This window comes from Cydia splendana, chromosome 10 (assembly GCF_910591565.1).
Source record: "Cydia splendana chromosome 10, ilCydSple1.2, whole genome shotgun sequence".
NCBI classification, from domain to species: Eukaryota; Metazoa; Arthropoda; class Insecta; order Lepidoptera; family Tortricidae; genus Cydia; species Cydia splendana.
Window position 1 is genome coordinate 21,839,190 of NC_085969.1, and position 13,682 is coordinate 21,852,871.

Consider the following 13,682-nt stretch of genomic DNA (forward strand, 5'->3'; position numbering starts at 1 on the left):
ATTTCGAATAAGTATTTATCATTTTACTATCCGGATAAAACGTATAATTTGAATACTTGCTTTTTATTTAACAAAACTCACATGATCTTTACAAAAAGTTTAATAGAAATAAATTTTACGTATAAAAGGTTGCGTAACAGCAAGTGTTAAGGTATTTTTAGGAGTTCTACCTTTTCGTCGAAATTTTACTGTCCGAATTCACTTGGAAAAATATTTCACTGAAGCTTTACTGTGACAATCAACCTTCGGCAAATTTTATTTATGAGAACGGTATTATTTGCTTCAGTTTTGTAATCGGAATCGGCTGAGTCAAACTATATTTGTAACAATTTATAGTTTATGGAGATACTTACAACCCTCCGCTTAATATTGGCAGCCTGCGCTGCGAAATTCATTTGATAAGTGACTTCAGATGATCACAAGAAATTTGGCGTTATTTCATGTAAAATTTATAACCATGAGTTATAATTCTAGTCAAACTTTTCTTCAGTTAAGAAATTGGCGTCTTATTGACATATGGTACTGACCGTGGTTTTGATGATATTTCGAGACTCGAATACGTCTTCTAACTGTTGAGACAGTCTCTTCTTGTTGAGATATTACATTTCATTTAAGGTCAACCAAGGTTTTAATTACAGATTTATTCAAATGCAGAATGCTAACTAACTTTCTTATCATATTTGCTAAACAGCTACTACATCTTGATCGGCAGTTCAATATCAACCGAAGTCCTCCGTTGGACCTATTTTAGGTGTTTTTGCACGTTATTAATCATTATTATGTATTCAGACGCTAACAATAATGCAGTTCAGCTCGTTTGACAGGAACACGGTACAAAGTACATTCAAAGTTACTTTGTACGTTTTATGGAGCTAGGTCGATCTGCATAAGAATGTTCCCAAATATTTAAAAAAATAAAGGAGTAGTCGGCAATCAAGGAGAAACACTTAAATAAACAGTTTTTATACCGTAAAAATGTATCCAATTAAGCCTATAAATCAACCGACGTCGTTTACGTTATGATTTTCAACGTTTTTAAAATAGTTTTCTTAAAAATTGGAATGATATTTTTGTCATAAATGGTATTCGAATTATTCGTTTTATCCGGATATCAACCTCATCTAAATCCGGATAGTAAATTGGACGGATATCCGGATAAAACAGTTATCCGGATTGCAAGCCCTAAGTGTACCATTTACTTTTTTTCGAAAATCCATCACTTTTGGGTTATTTCTACTCAGAATCACGAGGACTATTGATGTAAAAAGAATAAAAATGTGTTCCAAAAATAATGTCAGTTTTGTAGTAGTAGTAGTAGTAGTAATCACTTTATTGTACACAACACAGGGTTACACAGGTTTATAGGTTTTGTAACGCATTTTCACATACATTTTGTATGGACCGTTATAAAACTGACACCCAAAATTTGTATAAAAAACTGGGGACACTTATTCTTTGTCTCATTCAATAGTATTCGTGATTCTGAGATTTCTGACTCTAAATAACCCAAAACCATGGTTTTTCGAAATAAAGTAAGTGGTACCATTTTTTCTGAAAATCCTCATCTACGTCTTATACTGTACTAGTTTTCGTTGCTAAAAATACAGCTTCTACCTGTTACAATTTCCAGCAATGAAAACTAGTACCATTCATAGGTATAATGATGTTACTTGAATGATCATGAGTAATTTCATCTTATTTTAAAATGTCCTTTAAAATGAGAGCGTAACTTCCATTGTTTGGCGGCCGCGAGGTACGTGTGACTCTTAAACTTGACATAAATAAGTACCAGTAAACTGTTGTTACAGTGCTGACTTCTAATATATTATATAGTTCACGCACGCTCCCTAATGAAGCTTAAACTACATATATGGCCGCGTGAGTTACCGCTTTACCACACAGGGCTCGCAAGTCCCAGGCACCACGTACGCGGGATGGCATTGAGGGCATTTAGGGTTCTCCCCATAACTTGCCCTTCCAGGCCTAGACACCTTCACGCTGAAGGAAGTTTCGGCATTCTCATCATCATATCCTGGATGAGGCTTGTCTAAAGGAAAGACATAGTCAGGAACGAAGTAAGAACTAATGTTATACTCTGTGTTTCTAGCTGTCACGTCTACTTCTACTGGTGTTGGTCTAGTTACTGTGCTAAATGGATTGATTTTTGCTACGTTTCTACCTTCAGGAATCACTGTGTCATTGTTGTCATTAGTTATATTGCCTAGTTTAGGAGGCTCCAAACCGAAAGCTGGCACTGCCCATTTCCATTCATAATAAATAGGAGGTCCTATAGTTGATGTTGGTGGATCGGTACTGTCGTGTTTAGGTGGTTGGAGTTCTTTACTAGGCGCTAAAGGGTCGAAAGCGTCAGTAGGCTTGATGTTAACAGTATCAAATCTACTGCTTTCTGTCACACCTTTACCTTGGACTTCTATTCTATTAGCATTATTTCCATTAACTTTATTCCTTCTTGGTGTCCGATCTTCTTCTGAACTGACTTGAGCATCAGGTAATTGCTGATTCAGACTAATAATCTCAGTTTTCGTCATAGAAGTTTTATGTGAATCGGGAGAGTTGGGGTCGAAGCGGTTGATAAAATTAACTACTGGATCCACTGTGTCTTTCATTCTTACATCAAGCTCAAATTCTTCAGAGCTAGCTTCAGTAGTAGAAACTGGAGAAGAATCTTGGAATGTTGATCCGGTGTTTTGAGTGTTTACGTTAGGCTGGAAGGTAGGGCTTGGTCTTTGAGAGGCGGCGCCAGTTATATCATCGTCATCAGGTAGATTAGTTTGCACGTTAGGAGTAGGTCTTGGTCTTTCTACAGGACGATTTTGGATATTTGACGGCCGTTTTGAGCTGGCTCCAGTGAAAGTGTCTTCTGTCTGTTGATTGGTAGGTCGGTTTGAGGGTCTGCCGATACCTGTGGACCAGGAGGAGGGTGGACGGTAGTAATGCTTGGCGCTGTCGAGCCCGTTGTTGGTGGAGATGGTGTCGGGGATGCCCACGATGCTGTTGCTCGGGTGGATGGCATACTGGAACAGACATTATGCAAGTTACAATCTTAGGTTAGGTCATAGGATAGGCTTTTATTTTTATGTTAGTGTTGATTAGAAGAACAAAGGCTCGGAAAAACGCCCGTCAGAGTTGAAAATGTTCGTTAACAGTCTACGGACGTCATTGGGACATTTAATCGTTGACATTAATTTTTGTGTCTGGTGTGGTTTGGACAATCTATAGCTGTAAATTTAGAATATTTATTTTCCCTTTATATTTTCATTTCATATTATCATATTATGTCCATTTACTTTAAGTTAGGCACTTCAAAGCTTTAATACGACGTAGGTACCTACGATGGGACAAAATGTTATTAACTTCCAAATGGATGGCTTCCTACACTGGCTCTGGCTCTGATTTGAAAGTTCGCAAAGCAAAAGGTCACTAGCTCTGAAACTGTTGAAAGTTAACATTTAAATTGTTAATTATTGCTCACGCCCTTGATTTGGCAAAATAAAAATAAAATTTTACAGCCAACGTCGTGGGAAGCGTTAAGCAACCAAATATCTCGATAAAAAAGTATCGAACTTTATTCAATTTTAAAGCATGCTGTAAGAAAATTGCTTAGCGGAACATTCTGGTGATTTTTAGTTTTATAGAAGTTTTATAATATAGAAGGCCAACGAGCTGACGCATCGCCTGATGGTAAGCAATCACCGTCGCTCACTGACACGTGCCACACCAGAGAGGTTGCAAGTGCATTGCATGCCTTTAAGATGGGAGTAGATTCTTGAAGCGGGCGACAGTTAATTCCACAGTTTTGGTGTGCGAGACCGGACGTTTCTGGAGAAACGCGCAGTTGAGGACTGCCAACCATCTAAGAATGGAGTAAGTACCTAATAAATACGGAGGACAGTCAATAATCCACGATAATACCTTAGATTCCGCCTCTCTCAGGCCATCAAAGTAGTTGCTGTTAGGAGGCACGGAGAGTATGTCTGGGCGAGGGGTCCGCAGTTGCATGTCGTGCTCTGACACGAAGGGTTTGTCACGCTGACCTGGAACGAGAGAAATATTAAATTAGGACACTAAAGCAGTAGGAAGAGGGTATCATTGATAATGCGATGAAGAAGGCAATTGCTGGGTAAGCATTAATTTATAACGGGCGATCTTGGCAATCAGGCTTCAAAAAGTTTAAATAAGAGTTTCGTGGCGCCTATTGTGTGCGGCGTGTCATCGTGAACCTTGATATTCGGCTGCTTAGAGCGTTTTCACATTGTCCGATCCATTTAATAAATCATTATTATTACTGAAAAACGATAGAGAACCCAAAAAAGGCAGACTTAATGCCATGACACTCTCTTGCAGCTATTTTTGTCATAGGCGCCTTACGACATCCGATATCGGAAAGGCGCTTCCGATAAATTCTGCCATGTCGGAGCCCCCATCAGCTGTCGGACCGATAATATTTGTATGTGTGCGCGCCCCCGCGGCCTGACTACGGGGATGTAGGATCCTACTCACCCTACATCCGATATCGGATCGGACAATGTGAAAACGCTCTTAAGTCTGTAGCCGCGGGTGTCAATAGACATCTTTGGTAGCCAAAGCATTGCCATTGCCACTGCCAGATCAAATATACTTAGTGCTTATTTCAAAAATACTAAAAAGATAAATTTTTCAAAACAAATTACATAGTCAGAATAGTTAGATTTAATCATGATATCATGATTCACTTGCAAGTAATTGTAATTTAAAAAACGCCAAAAGAGCAAGGCTTCACCAAGGATGCACTAATAACGATAATATAACAATACATTCAGCCATTACACATGCAAACACTTTACGAGGAAGTCTATCAAGTTTTTTTTAATTGCGCCATTAATGTGATACAATCATCCCGATTACGCCGAACACTTATGGAAAATTACGAATATTTAGGTTGCGTGCACAGTATTGCTCTTCGATCGTCTTTATCCACTGAAAAAAAAAAGTGAAGTTATAACTGTTATTAGAGTTAGACCAAGAAAAGTTTGCAAAGATTTTGATAGCATACGCAGTGCAAGTGTTATTTATACGTCATATTTTCATAGAAGTTTGACCTTTAAAATAACACTTGCACTGTGTGAGCTATTAAAATCGTTGCAAACTTGTCTTGGCCCGTCTCTAGGTTTATTCAACCCTTAGCCATCCACAAATCACGAAATACCTATAAATATAACTTCGGTGCAAAAAGCATAATTAAATATAAACCTATATAGGCGTTTCACTTTGCGGATGTATGAGGTATGAGACGTGTGTGCACGCACCTTTAGGATGCGTTCGGAAGTAGCCAATGCCCGGTCAAGGGCGCGACATTGACACTTGAATGCATCTATTCAAGTTTCCGAACGTTTCAGCTGTTACATAAAAAGTGCGCGTTTATCTATGGCGCGGAATTTAAAATTTAGAACGTTCAATGGACATTGATTTACCTACATGACGTAGCGTGCGTGGGTAGAATTGTTTGGTGTTGAATGTAATTATAGCGCATTGAAGTGGCAATCATTAATCATAATATATGTGTGCATCGCAGCTTTGACAATGATGAGGTGACCTTAGCTTTGTCACCTGTTTGATAGGGCCTTATGCTTATTTTTGAACTTCGATGTCTTTAAATTTCAAGTTATAGAATGTATTGAAACGCCAGGTCTTTAGAAGGAACTCCCTTTTTCCTAAGGATTATACATAAAGTTAGCTATGTCCCTAGCAGATAACTCCTTTTGATACATGCCAATAGTGCTTTACACTTGCTTGCTTGCTTGCTTTTGTAAAAGGATTGCCAGACATACTATAATATACTTTATGAAATACGAAACATACATATAAAGTATACTTGGTCAAGCAGATCTTGTCAGTAGAAAAAGGCGGCAAATTTGAAAAATGTAGGCTCGAAGGGATATATATCGTCCAATAGAAAATTTGAATTTCGCGCCTTTTTTTACTGACAAGTTTTGCTTGACCGTCTATAGGTATGCTAAAATACTTTATTTTAAAGTTAAACTAGAACAAGCAAAAAATATGTAAGAAATAAAGAAATACCTACATTATTTTATCTGTGTAGGTATACTTTATTTTTTGATCCTCCAAATACTATAATTATATCCCAAAAAAAACTGGCAACCCGTCATGGTTTTGTTTAATTTAAATTCAGCACTTGACCGTTTTTTTTTAATTTGTCGCCCTTATCTACTGACGGAAATTGCTTGATAGAGTATAGGTACTAAGAACCTAATTATTGTAAGTTAATCAGGTGACAAGACAGGCGTCTGAAGTTGATAGCGCTGGTTGACCGCAATGTCTACTAGGTATGTAGTAAGTAGTAAGTCATCATGACCGCAACAATATGTTTTTTTATTTTAAGTAAGTATATAAAGTTAGTACCTAACCATCACCTTGCCACAAGGTGTTGGTGTCATATCGTCTTACCGGCGCTCAGGCGTGACAATTACGATATAACTTACCCAAGTAGTCTGATTATCGGCCCGATTCGAACTTTAAGATACCTACGTCAAATATTACTTCTAGATCGATATGGTTTAGATATTATGTCAGTGTCAAAAGTGACGGTTTCTTCAAACAAAAACGTTACCTTTGACACTGACATATCTAATCCATATCGTATCTAGACGTAAGACTTCCGGTTCGAGCGCCATCTTGATGGCACGCGTCGGGATCAATTGTTTTGGTTTTTGCTCATTAATATTGTTTAAAGTGTAATATCGATAGCCTATTATACAGTAAATTAATGTGGTAGTGTGCAGTGAATGGAGAATTTATCTTGAAGCACGTTTAACCATCATTTTGGAGTCAACGGCCGGTTGTCCACGTGTTTCTTGTAAAGCCCGCTATCGCTTTACAAGAGCTAAATCACCGTACACTGTCTTGTACTAACTAGGGCTTCCAAATACCGGACTTCTTTCAATACCGGTATTAATATCGAAACTGTCTTTATCAATACCGGGATCCCGGGATCCCGGTATTGACTATAAATGGCTTAAAAAAATTGAGTTTTTTTTTAAAGGCTCACTTTTACACCAGATATGTATGTCCTTAGCTTAGGATATTAAACAATAATCGCCATCTGCAATAATTATGTGAACCCTCCAGGTTGGCAATCATTTTATCCGCCTTGTTGACTTCACAAGTCACATTTTTAGTTCAACCTAATAATCAGCTAATAAATATTCTTTGGCACCAATAATTCGTATGCCATTACAATTAATTTCTTTCTACTTTTTGATAAAATTTTAAGAACTAATTATATTAAGGGGCTACCCGACATTTTTGACAAGTTTTGAATCGAATCTCCTATTTTTTCTAAAAAAAAAACCACTTTTTTCGTATCTAGTTTGCAGTGAAGAATCTTACAATTACATGTACGAAATCTAAATATTCGGGTTCGTATTTGACGTCTCGAGAAACGTGTCCAGGTTTTTCATTTTAAACTAATTAACACAAAAGTTATGGCCAGAAAACCAGTTTTTAGACTAAAATTGTTCAACTTTGATGCCAAATATCTCGAAGGCGATGAACTTTGAAGTAAATATAGGATACTAAACTGTAAAACGTAATTCAAGACCAAAAAAAGTAAGACAATGTTGCCACTGCAATAACTTGTTTGTAAAATAGTAAATTCCGTTTGATAAATAATCACGCTAAGATAATTTATTTATTAGTAATTATACTCCTGCGATTTAAAAAAGTACTTTTATATACTTATTTTTGTATAAATACAAGACGCGCTTGTAAAAAGTGGCAACATTTTCTTACTTTTTTTTGTCTTGAATTACGTTTTGCATTATATATTACTTCAAGCTGTTGTTGTTAATATAATAAGCTACAAAAAAACATTAGAAAACTAAGGGATTCAGATCGAAGGTCATTCGCGTGGGGTAGCCCCTTAATATATCCTGAACATCAGAATTCATCACCAAATATTTATCTAACGCATATGCACAGATCTTGTTTCAATTAAATGATCTTCTTTAATTAAATTGGCAAGTTATCTTCTTGATACAGCCGAATTTGACCATTTTAATACATTTTAAACGTTATAATAGGCACATTTTCCTTGTTTTTGAAAATACCGGGATCCCGGTATTTCATTAAAAAATACCGGTATTGAAAAATCTGTTTAAACAGACGGGATCCCGGTATTTCGGGATCCCGGGATCCCGGTATTGGAAGCCCTAGTACTAACCGTACAATTTCAATCGTTTTTCCCTGCTACTACGACCTTGACACTGGCGAAATAGCCCCAATGGGCTGAAGCCATAATTTTAAAAGAATGAATCTAGACGTAAAATATGACGTATCTTAAAGTCGAATCGTTCCGATGTCAATTCAATGTGAAATGGGGCTAATAATAAGTTAGGGAAGCAAACAAGCGTTGGTAGCACTATTGGACATGTATGTACTTATCAGAACTGGTATCAGAAAGGGAAGAGATCGATCCTCGCTTGACGTTATGAATATTTCCTTTGAAATGGATGAAAAATCTCAATTAAAAGACTACAAGCCCCATAAACCTTGTTGTCGAATGTCCATTGTCCTTAAAAAATCGATTTTTTAATTTTTAATGAAAAATATAATTATGCTAAAAGAATGTCCAACTTCGGTGAAGGTCTGTTCTGGATTTCCACTCTCTATAGTCTCTTTCCCTGGATAGCTGTTAATTATTTTCGAATTAAGAATTAGTAGGTATTTATTCTTGCAGCTCCATTATAATAAATAAATAATAAATAAATAAATAAATAATTACACAAGCTAAGATGACACAGTGAACCCAGCTCAAGATGAATTATAAATCTAGGTAGTCTCAACTCAAAGCGGGCATAATGCGGCGTTCTCACTATCTAATTAATTATTGAGTCTTAAGTACCTATATTAATGCGTTTTTTTAATTTATTGAATAATAAACAAATTACAGTTAATATTACTACTAGACCCATCGTAAGCAAAACCTTGAGTAAAAACAGAGTGTTTTTTAAAGTTTATTGCGAGGTGAAAGCGTAGGCCATAGTTAAAATTAAGACTTCCTATGTTGCTAGACTTTCGAAAATCTTGTAAAGCAATCTTGTTACCCAAACTAAAATAAAAATTAAAATACAAACGTCCGGAACACTTATTATATACACCATTCAGTTTTCATATGTAAAAATAAAATGTTATCGAGGTTTGAATTTCAGTTTTGACCCTACTCACCCCATTTTACGGTATCTTTACATATATCAATATGATGTGAATGTTTTCTACGATCCAACTCAAATATATGAAAACGCATTTTTTATGGTTTCGGGGATGGTCCTACATTTTCCACTAAGTTACGGAAAACGTATGGAATTTTCCGCAACTCAATGGGAATTTTCGTACATTTTTTTGTCCATAATTTGGATTTAGTGTTTATTCCGACCAGAATAAAGAGCTTTTCATACGTACCAGTTTTTATCAAAAACTGAAAAAAAAAAATGGCCCACACCAGGTCTAACCCGATACCTCTGCCCGAGAAAATTTAAATCCCTCCTAAGTTGTACGACTGTATCCCAATACCGGCTAGAAACTCCAGAATCGAGATGTTTGCCTAAGGGTTGTTCATCAAGTGCCGGCAGTTCCGCGGCCGGCTCCCTGGCACTGCGGGGTTGCGAACTGCATCGCAGCCATAATTGTGTTTTTAGTTTTAAGATATATTTTGTAATAATATGTATGCTAGTTTTAAGGTATTTATCTATGGGCCAATAGTTGCCTGAAAATAAATGTTTTCATTCATTCATTCATTCATAGGATCGCCACTTTATATCTGACCTTTTACTTGTATATGAAAGGCTAGACTCGAACCGGTTCACTTGGAAATGTCGTCGAATCATTGATCAAATGCGTATTTGCAGTCTGGCTTACTAAGCATTAGCATTACCACTCAAGCCATTAGAAAAATTAATAAATAAATAAATATCAGGGGACATCTTACACAGATCAACCTAGCCCCAAACTAAGCAAAGCTTGTACTATGGGTAAGCCCATTCATAATAAAAAATAAAAAAAATAGATAGAAAGAGAACAATAACATTTAATTTAACCCAGCGCTAATCACGACACGTTGTCCTTTTGCCTCTACGAAGTATTTTCGCTACATACGGGGGAACCCATCGGCTACGATGTAGTGCTACGACCGTAGCTCAGCGGTGAATGTGAGATAATAAAAGTATTATTATAGTCACGTGCCAGACGAAAAATCTTGAACAAAATAATGTACTAAAAACAGGTACCACGAAATTAGATCTTTATAGAAAATACAGTTAGCTGTAGGTCGGTACGTAGGTAGGTAGGTATGTTATTATGCAGATAGAACAGATAGATGCAGTGTTTATGTTTTTTGTTTTGCTAAACACTCATATTAGTAGATTGGCCTAACAGTCCGCTTTGCTGGTGGAGCACCTAGTTTACCAGGCATACCGGTGATCGACGGTGGCTTCAGGGTGCCTAGCCAACGTGCCAATCGTTAACGCTCCGTACGTCCATATTCGGGCGACAGAGACAGTTGCGTTTCGTTTGCTACGGAGCCTAAACGATTGGCATGTTGGCTAGGTGACTAAACTTACCTATAAGTAGATTCGCATCATAATCAGCTTCGCTGGCAGAACAGTTGACCATGTACCAATGGTCGCAGATCAGCATTCTCTGCTGGAAGAGTGTGGTGTTCGGGCAGGTGTAGCTGAACTGCCGGCCCAGGCCATCGCACATGTGGTACACCTGGAGACAAAGGGAAACTTTGATACACTAGGTTTTCTTCCTCGCGTTATCCCAGCATTTTGCCACGGTTCATGGGAGCCTGGGGTCCACTTGACAACTAATCCCAAGAATTGACGTAGGCACTAGTTTTTACGAAAGCGACTGCCATCTGACCTTCCAACCCGGAGGGGAAACTAGGTCTTATTGGGATTAGTCCGGTTACCTCACGATGTTTTCCTTCACCGAAAAGCGACTGGTAAATAGGTATCAAATGATATTTCGTACATAAGTTCCGAAAAACTCATTGGTAGGTACGAGCCGGGATTAGAGCCCGCGACCTCCGGATTGAAAGTCGCACGCTCTTACCGCTAGGCCACCAGCCTCAATAGGCCTAAATAAGTAGTAAGTTCTAATAGGGGTCGAGTGTCTGAATCGAGAATCTAGATGCATAGTAAAGCTTAACCTGAGTGTCGAAACTGGAAAAAAATCAACTATGTAGATGTTGTAACACGAATATTATTAGCCACGGTGTGGATCAGTGGACGCACTTGTGTGACTTTCTATACAAAAATACAAAATCCGTTGCGTGCGATGCGGCCCTGTGGACGTGTACCTGAATAGGACGTTTTAATTTAATCGTCTAGGGAAGATGAATACAAGTAAAACTAATCACGGCACTGTTAAAATAAATGCAAAAAACATGTTGCCATTGAAAAGCCTATTCAGACAAATTATTGGCATAAATTATAATTGTTACAAAACTTACGCATACGCGGAACACACGCTACAAAAACTCATTATATCCTATCGATTACAACTCATTTAAAATTACATGTGTTACATTAATTGACTGGCATTAAGATGTAAAACTAATGAAATCTTAGGATGCGTGTCTTAAAGATTAAGGAAGTGCTTACATTATTAAACAATTTGTTGATTATGATACAATGAATCAAAAATATTTTTTTAATTAGTAAGATAACATTGCTTGTCTAGGAATTTGTAGTTATTAATTCCTTTTGAATTTTTATGTGTGTTATTGAAAAAGCAAATAAAATGTTTGAGGTTTTTAAATCGACAGTGTTTTGTTTAAAGTAAATTGTACCGTAATACCTGTAGCTTTTTGAAGTTAGTTACCTATTTGTGACGTTCCACGGGAAAAGGTACCTTATGAGGGTTTCTAGTTTCGGAGATATTAAATGTTTTGTAAAGAGGTGAAAAAATGCTCAATTTTTTTTTATTGTGTGATCTGAAACCTTAATGCGTAACGTTTGTTTACCTGTTTTTATTTTTGTTATAAGTTAGTTATAAGCCTAGTAATGTCGTCTCAGAGTTTAGTAGAAAAGGTACCTTATGGAAAAAAGATTGAAAATTCCCAAAAAAACTAGTCAATACGGGGAAAGAAGTTTGGTAGAGAACTGTATTAGCATTCTGCAAAACTAATTTGATAATTTCAGTTCTGGTTGGGGCGCCTCGCAAATATTATAACCGTACATAGACCGAAATCACAAATCCAAGTAGACTGCTATTATACCAAAGTTACTCTCGTCAAGTCTTTCTTAACTAGAATAATCTTCATTTGGTTTGGTCGCATGCAGTAAATCAGCCATTGGTTTGCTGAAAAATGCCAATACCCGACGCATTACCTTATGGAATATCTGAGGTCATTGAACCTCAATGCCGCTTATCTTCAATAGCAACCGAAATATATTATTGATAAGAAATAGACGATTTATACCATCTTAACCCCAAAATATTATTAGTTTATCCTAACTGTTCCATCATCATCATGCCTCATCATGTAACTTGACCACAAGGTACCTTTTCATTACATACAAATTATTGGTCTTTTTTAAGATTATTATGACGAAGAACTAATTAAATTGGGGGCAGTTTAATGTAAATTAATATTTTCTATTCATAAAAGATAAACTATAATATGATTGATATTTTGTAGTGATGTATTATTAGATTTATTTCCATAAGGTACCTTTTCGTAAATGTATGGAGCAAATACTGTTATTGTTATGTAAGTTTAAAGTGGCATAAGGGGTTAAATATAGTATTTAGTTGGGGTTTTAGGATTTATTTCATTTGAATGACAGAATTTCTTTCATATGTGCTCAGAAAAATTGATTGTGTGTCACATTAAAAGTAAAAATATTCAATTTTGTGATTTTATATGAAAAAGTCAGAAAATACATTTTCACCTCTAAATCGGTATTGTTTTTTGCTTAAACTGTCTGTCAGTGTCGTTTTCTAATAGATAAAATTTAAATCTTGAGAGCTCATTGCAATCAATCGTGAAAATGAAATAAAACTTTATTTTCAAGAGATTGGTTAGTATACACATAAATCAGTCGATATCAAAAGTTTCTATTTGCATTACAGAACAAGTCGCAATATTTTTTTAATCTCAGATATATAAGGCATTATTATTTGTAGTCAACTATGTAACTTACTTCAGGAACATAGTTTTTTAGGCGGCTAAACTTAAAACTTCTCTATCGTAAAGTTGCTCATTTCACAACATTATTTTCAAAAAATCATATCTCTGTAACTACGCAACCTAGAAGGTTGATCTTTTGTGTTATCGATAGGTTATTTATTGTAGATTACTGGGGTATGCATAACTCCATACCCGCCATAAGGTACCTTTGACCGTGGGACGTCACATTTTAGTAAACAGCCGTAACATTTTAAAACCCATGTATATAAATCATTTTAAAATGTAGCTTAATTTCGATTTTATGGCGGCGCCTAGGTTCGTATTAATCTTAAGAGAATAAAAGCGTATATATTGTAGGTCATTTTGGACAACCCTTTTATTTCTAAAAATGTATGTTTTGAAGTTTTGAACTATCAAACTACGGCCACTTTACATATTATTTGACGCTAAGAGTTTTTCTGACGTTGAC

The 13,682-nt window shown here is 36.4% G+C and overlaps 1 protein-coding gene across 1 annotated transcript in view; it reads right to left on the reverse strand.

The window, feature by feature from the left end:
- Positions 1 to 1,803: 1,803 nt before the first annotated feature.
- The window catches only part of LOC134794423 (uncharacterized), a 55,860-nt gene continuing 43,981 nt past the window's right edge, over positions 1,804 to 13,682 (reverse strand). The window contains exons 3-5 of the mRNA XM_063766234.1: positions 10,635 to 10,785; positions 3,934 to 4,055; positions 1,804 to 3,035 (exon numbers count right to left, since the gene is read on the reverse strand). Coding sequence (XP_063622304.1) covers positions 1,884 to 3,035; positions 3,934 to 4,055; positions 10,635 to 10,785 — 1,425 coding nt within the window. The 3' untranslated portion in view covers positions 1,804 to 1,883. The remainder of the gene's footprint in view (positions 3,036 to 3,933; positions 4,056 to 10,634; positions 10,786 to 13,682) is intronic.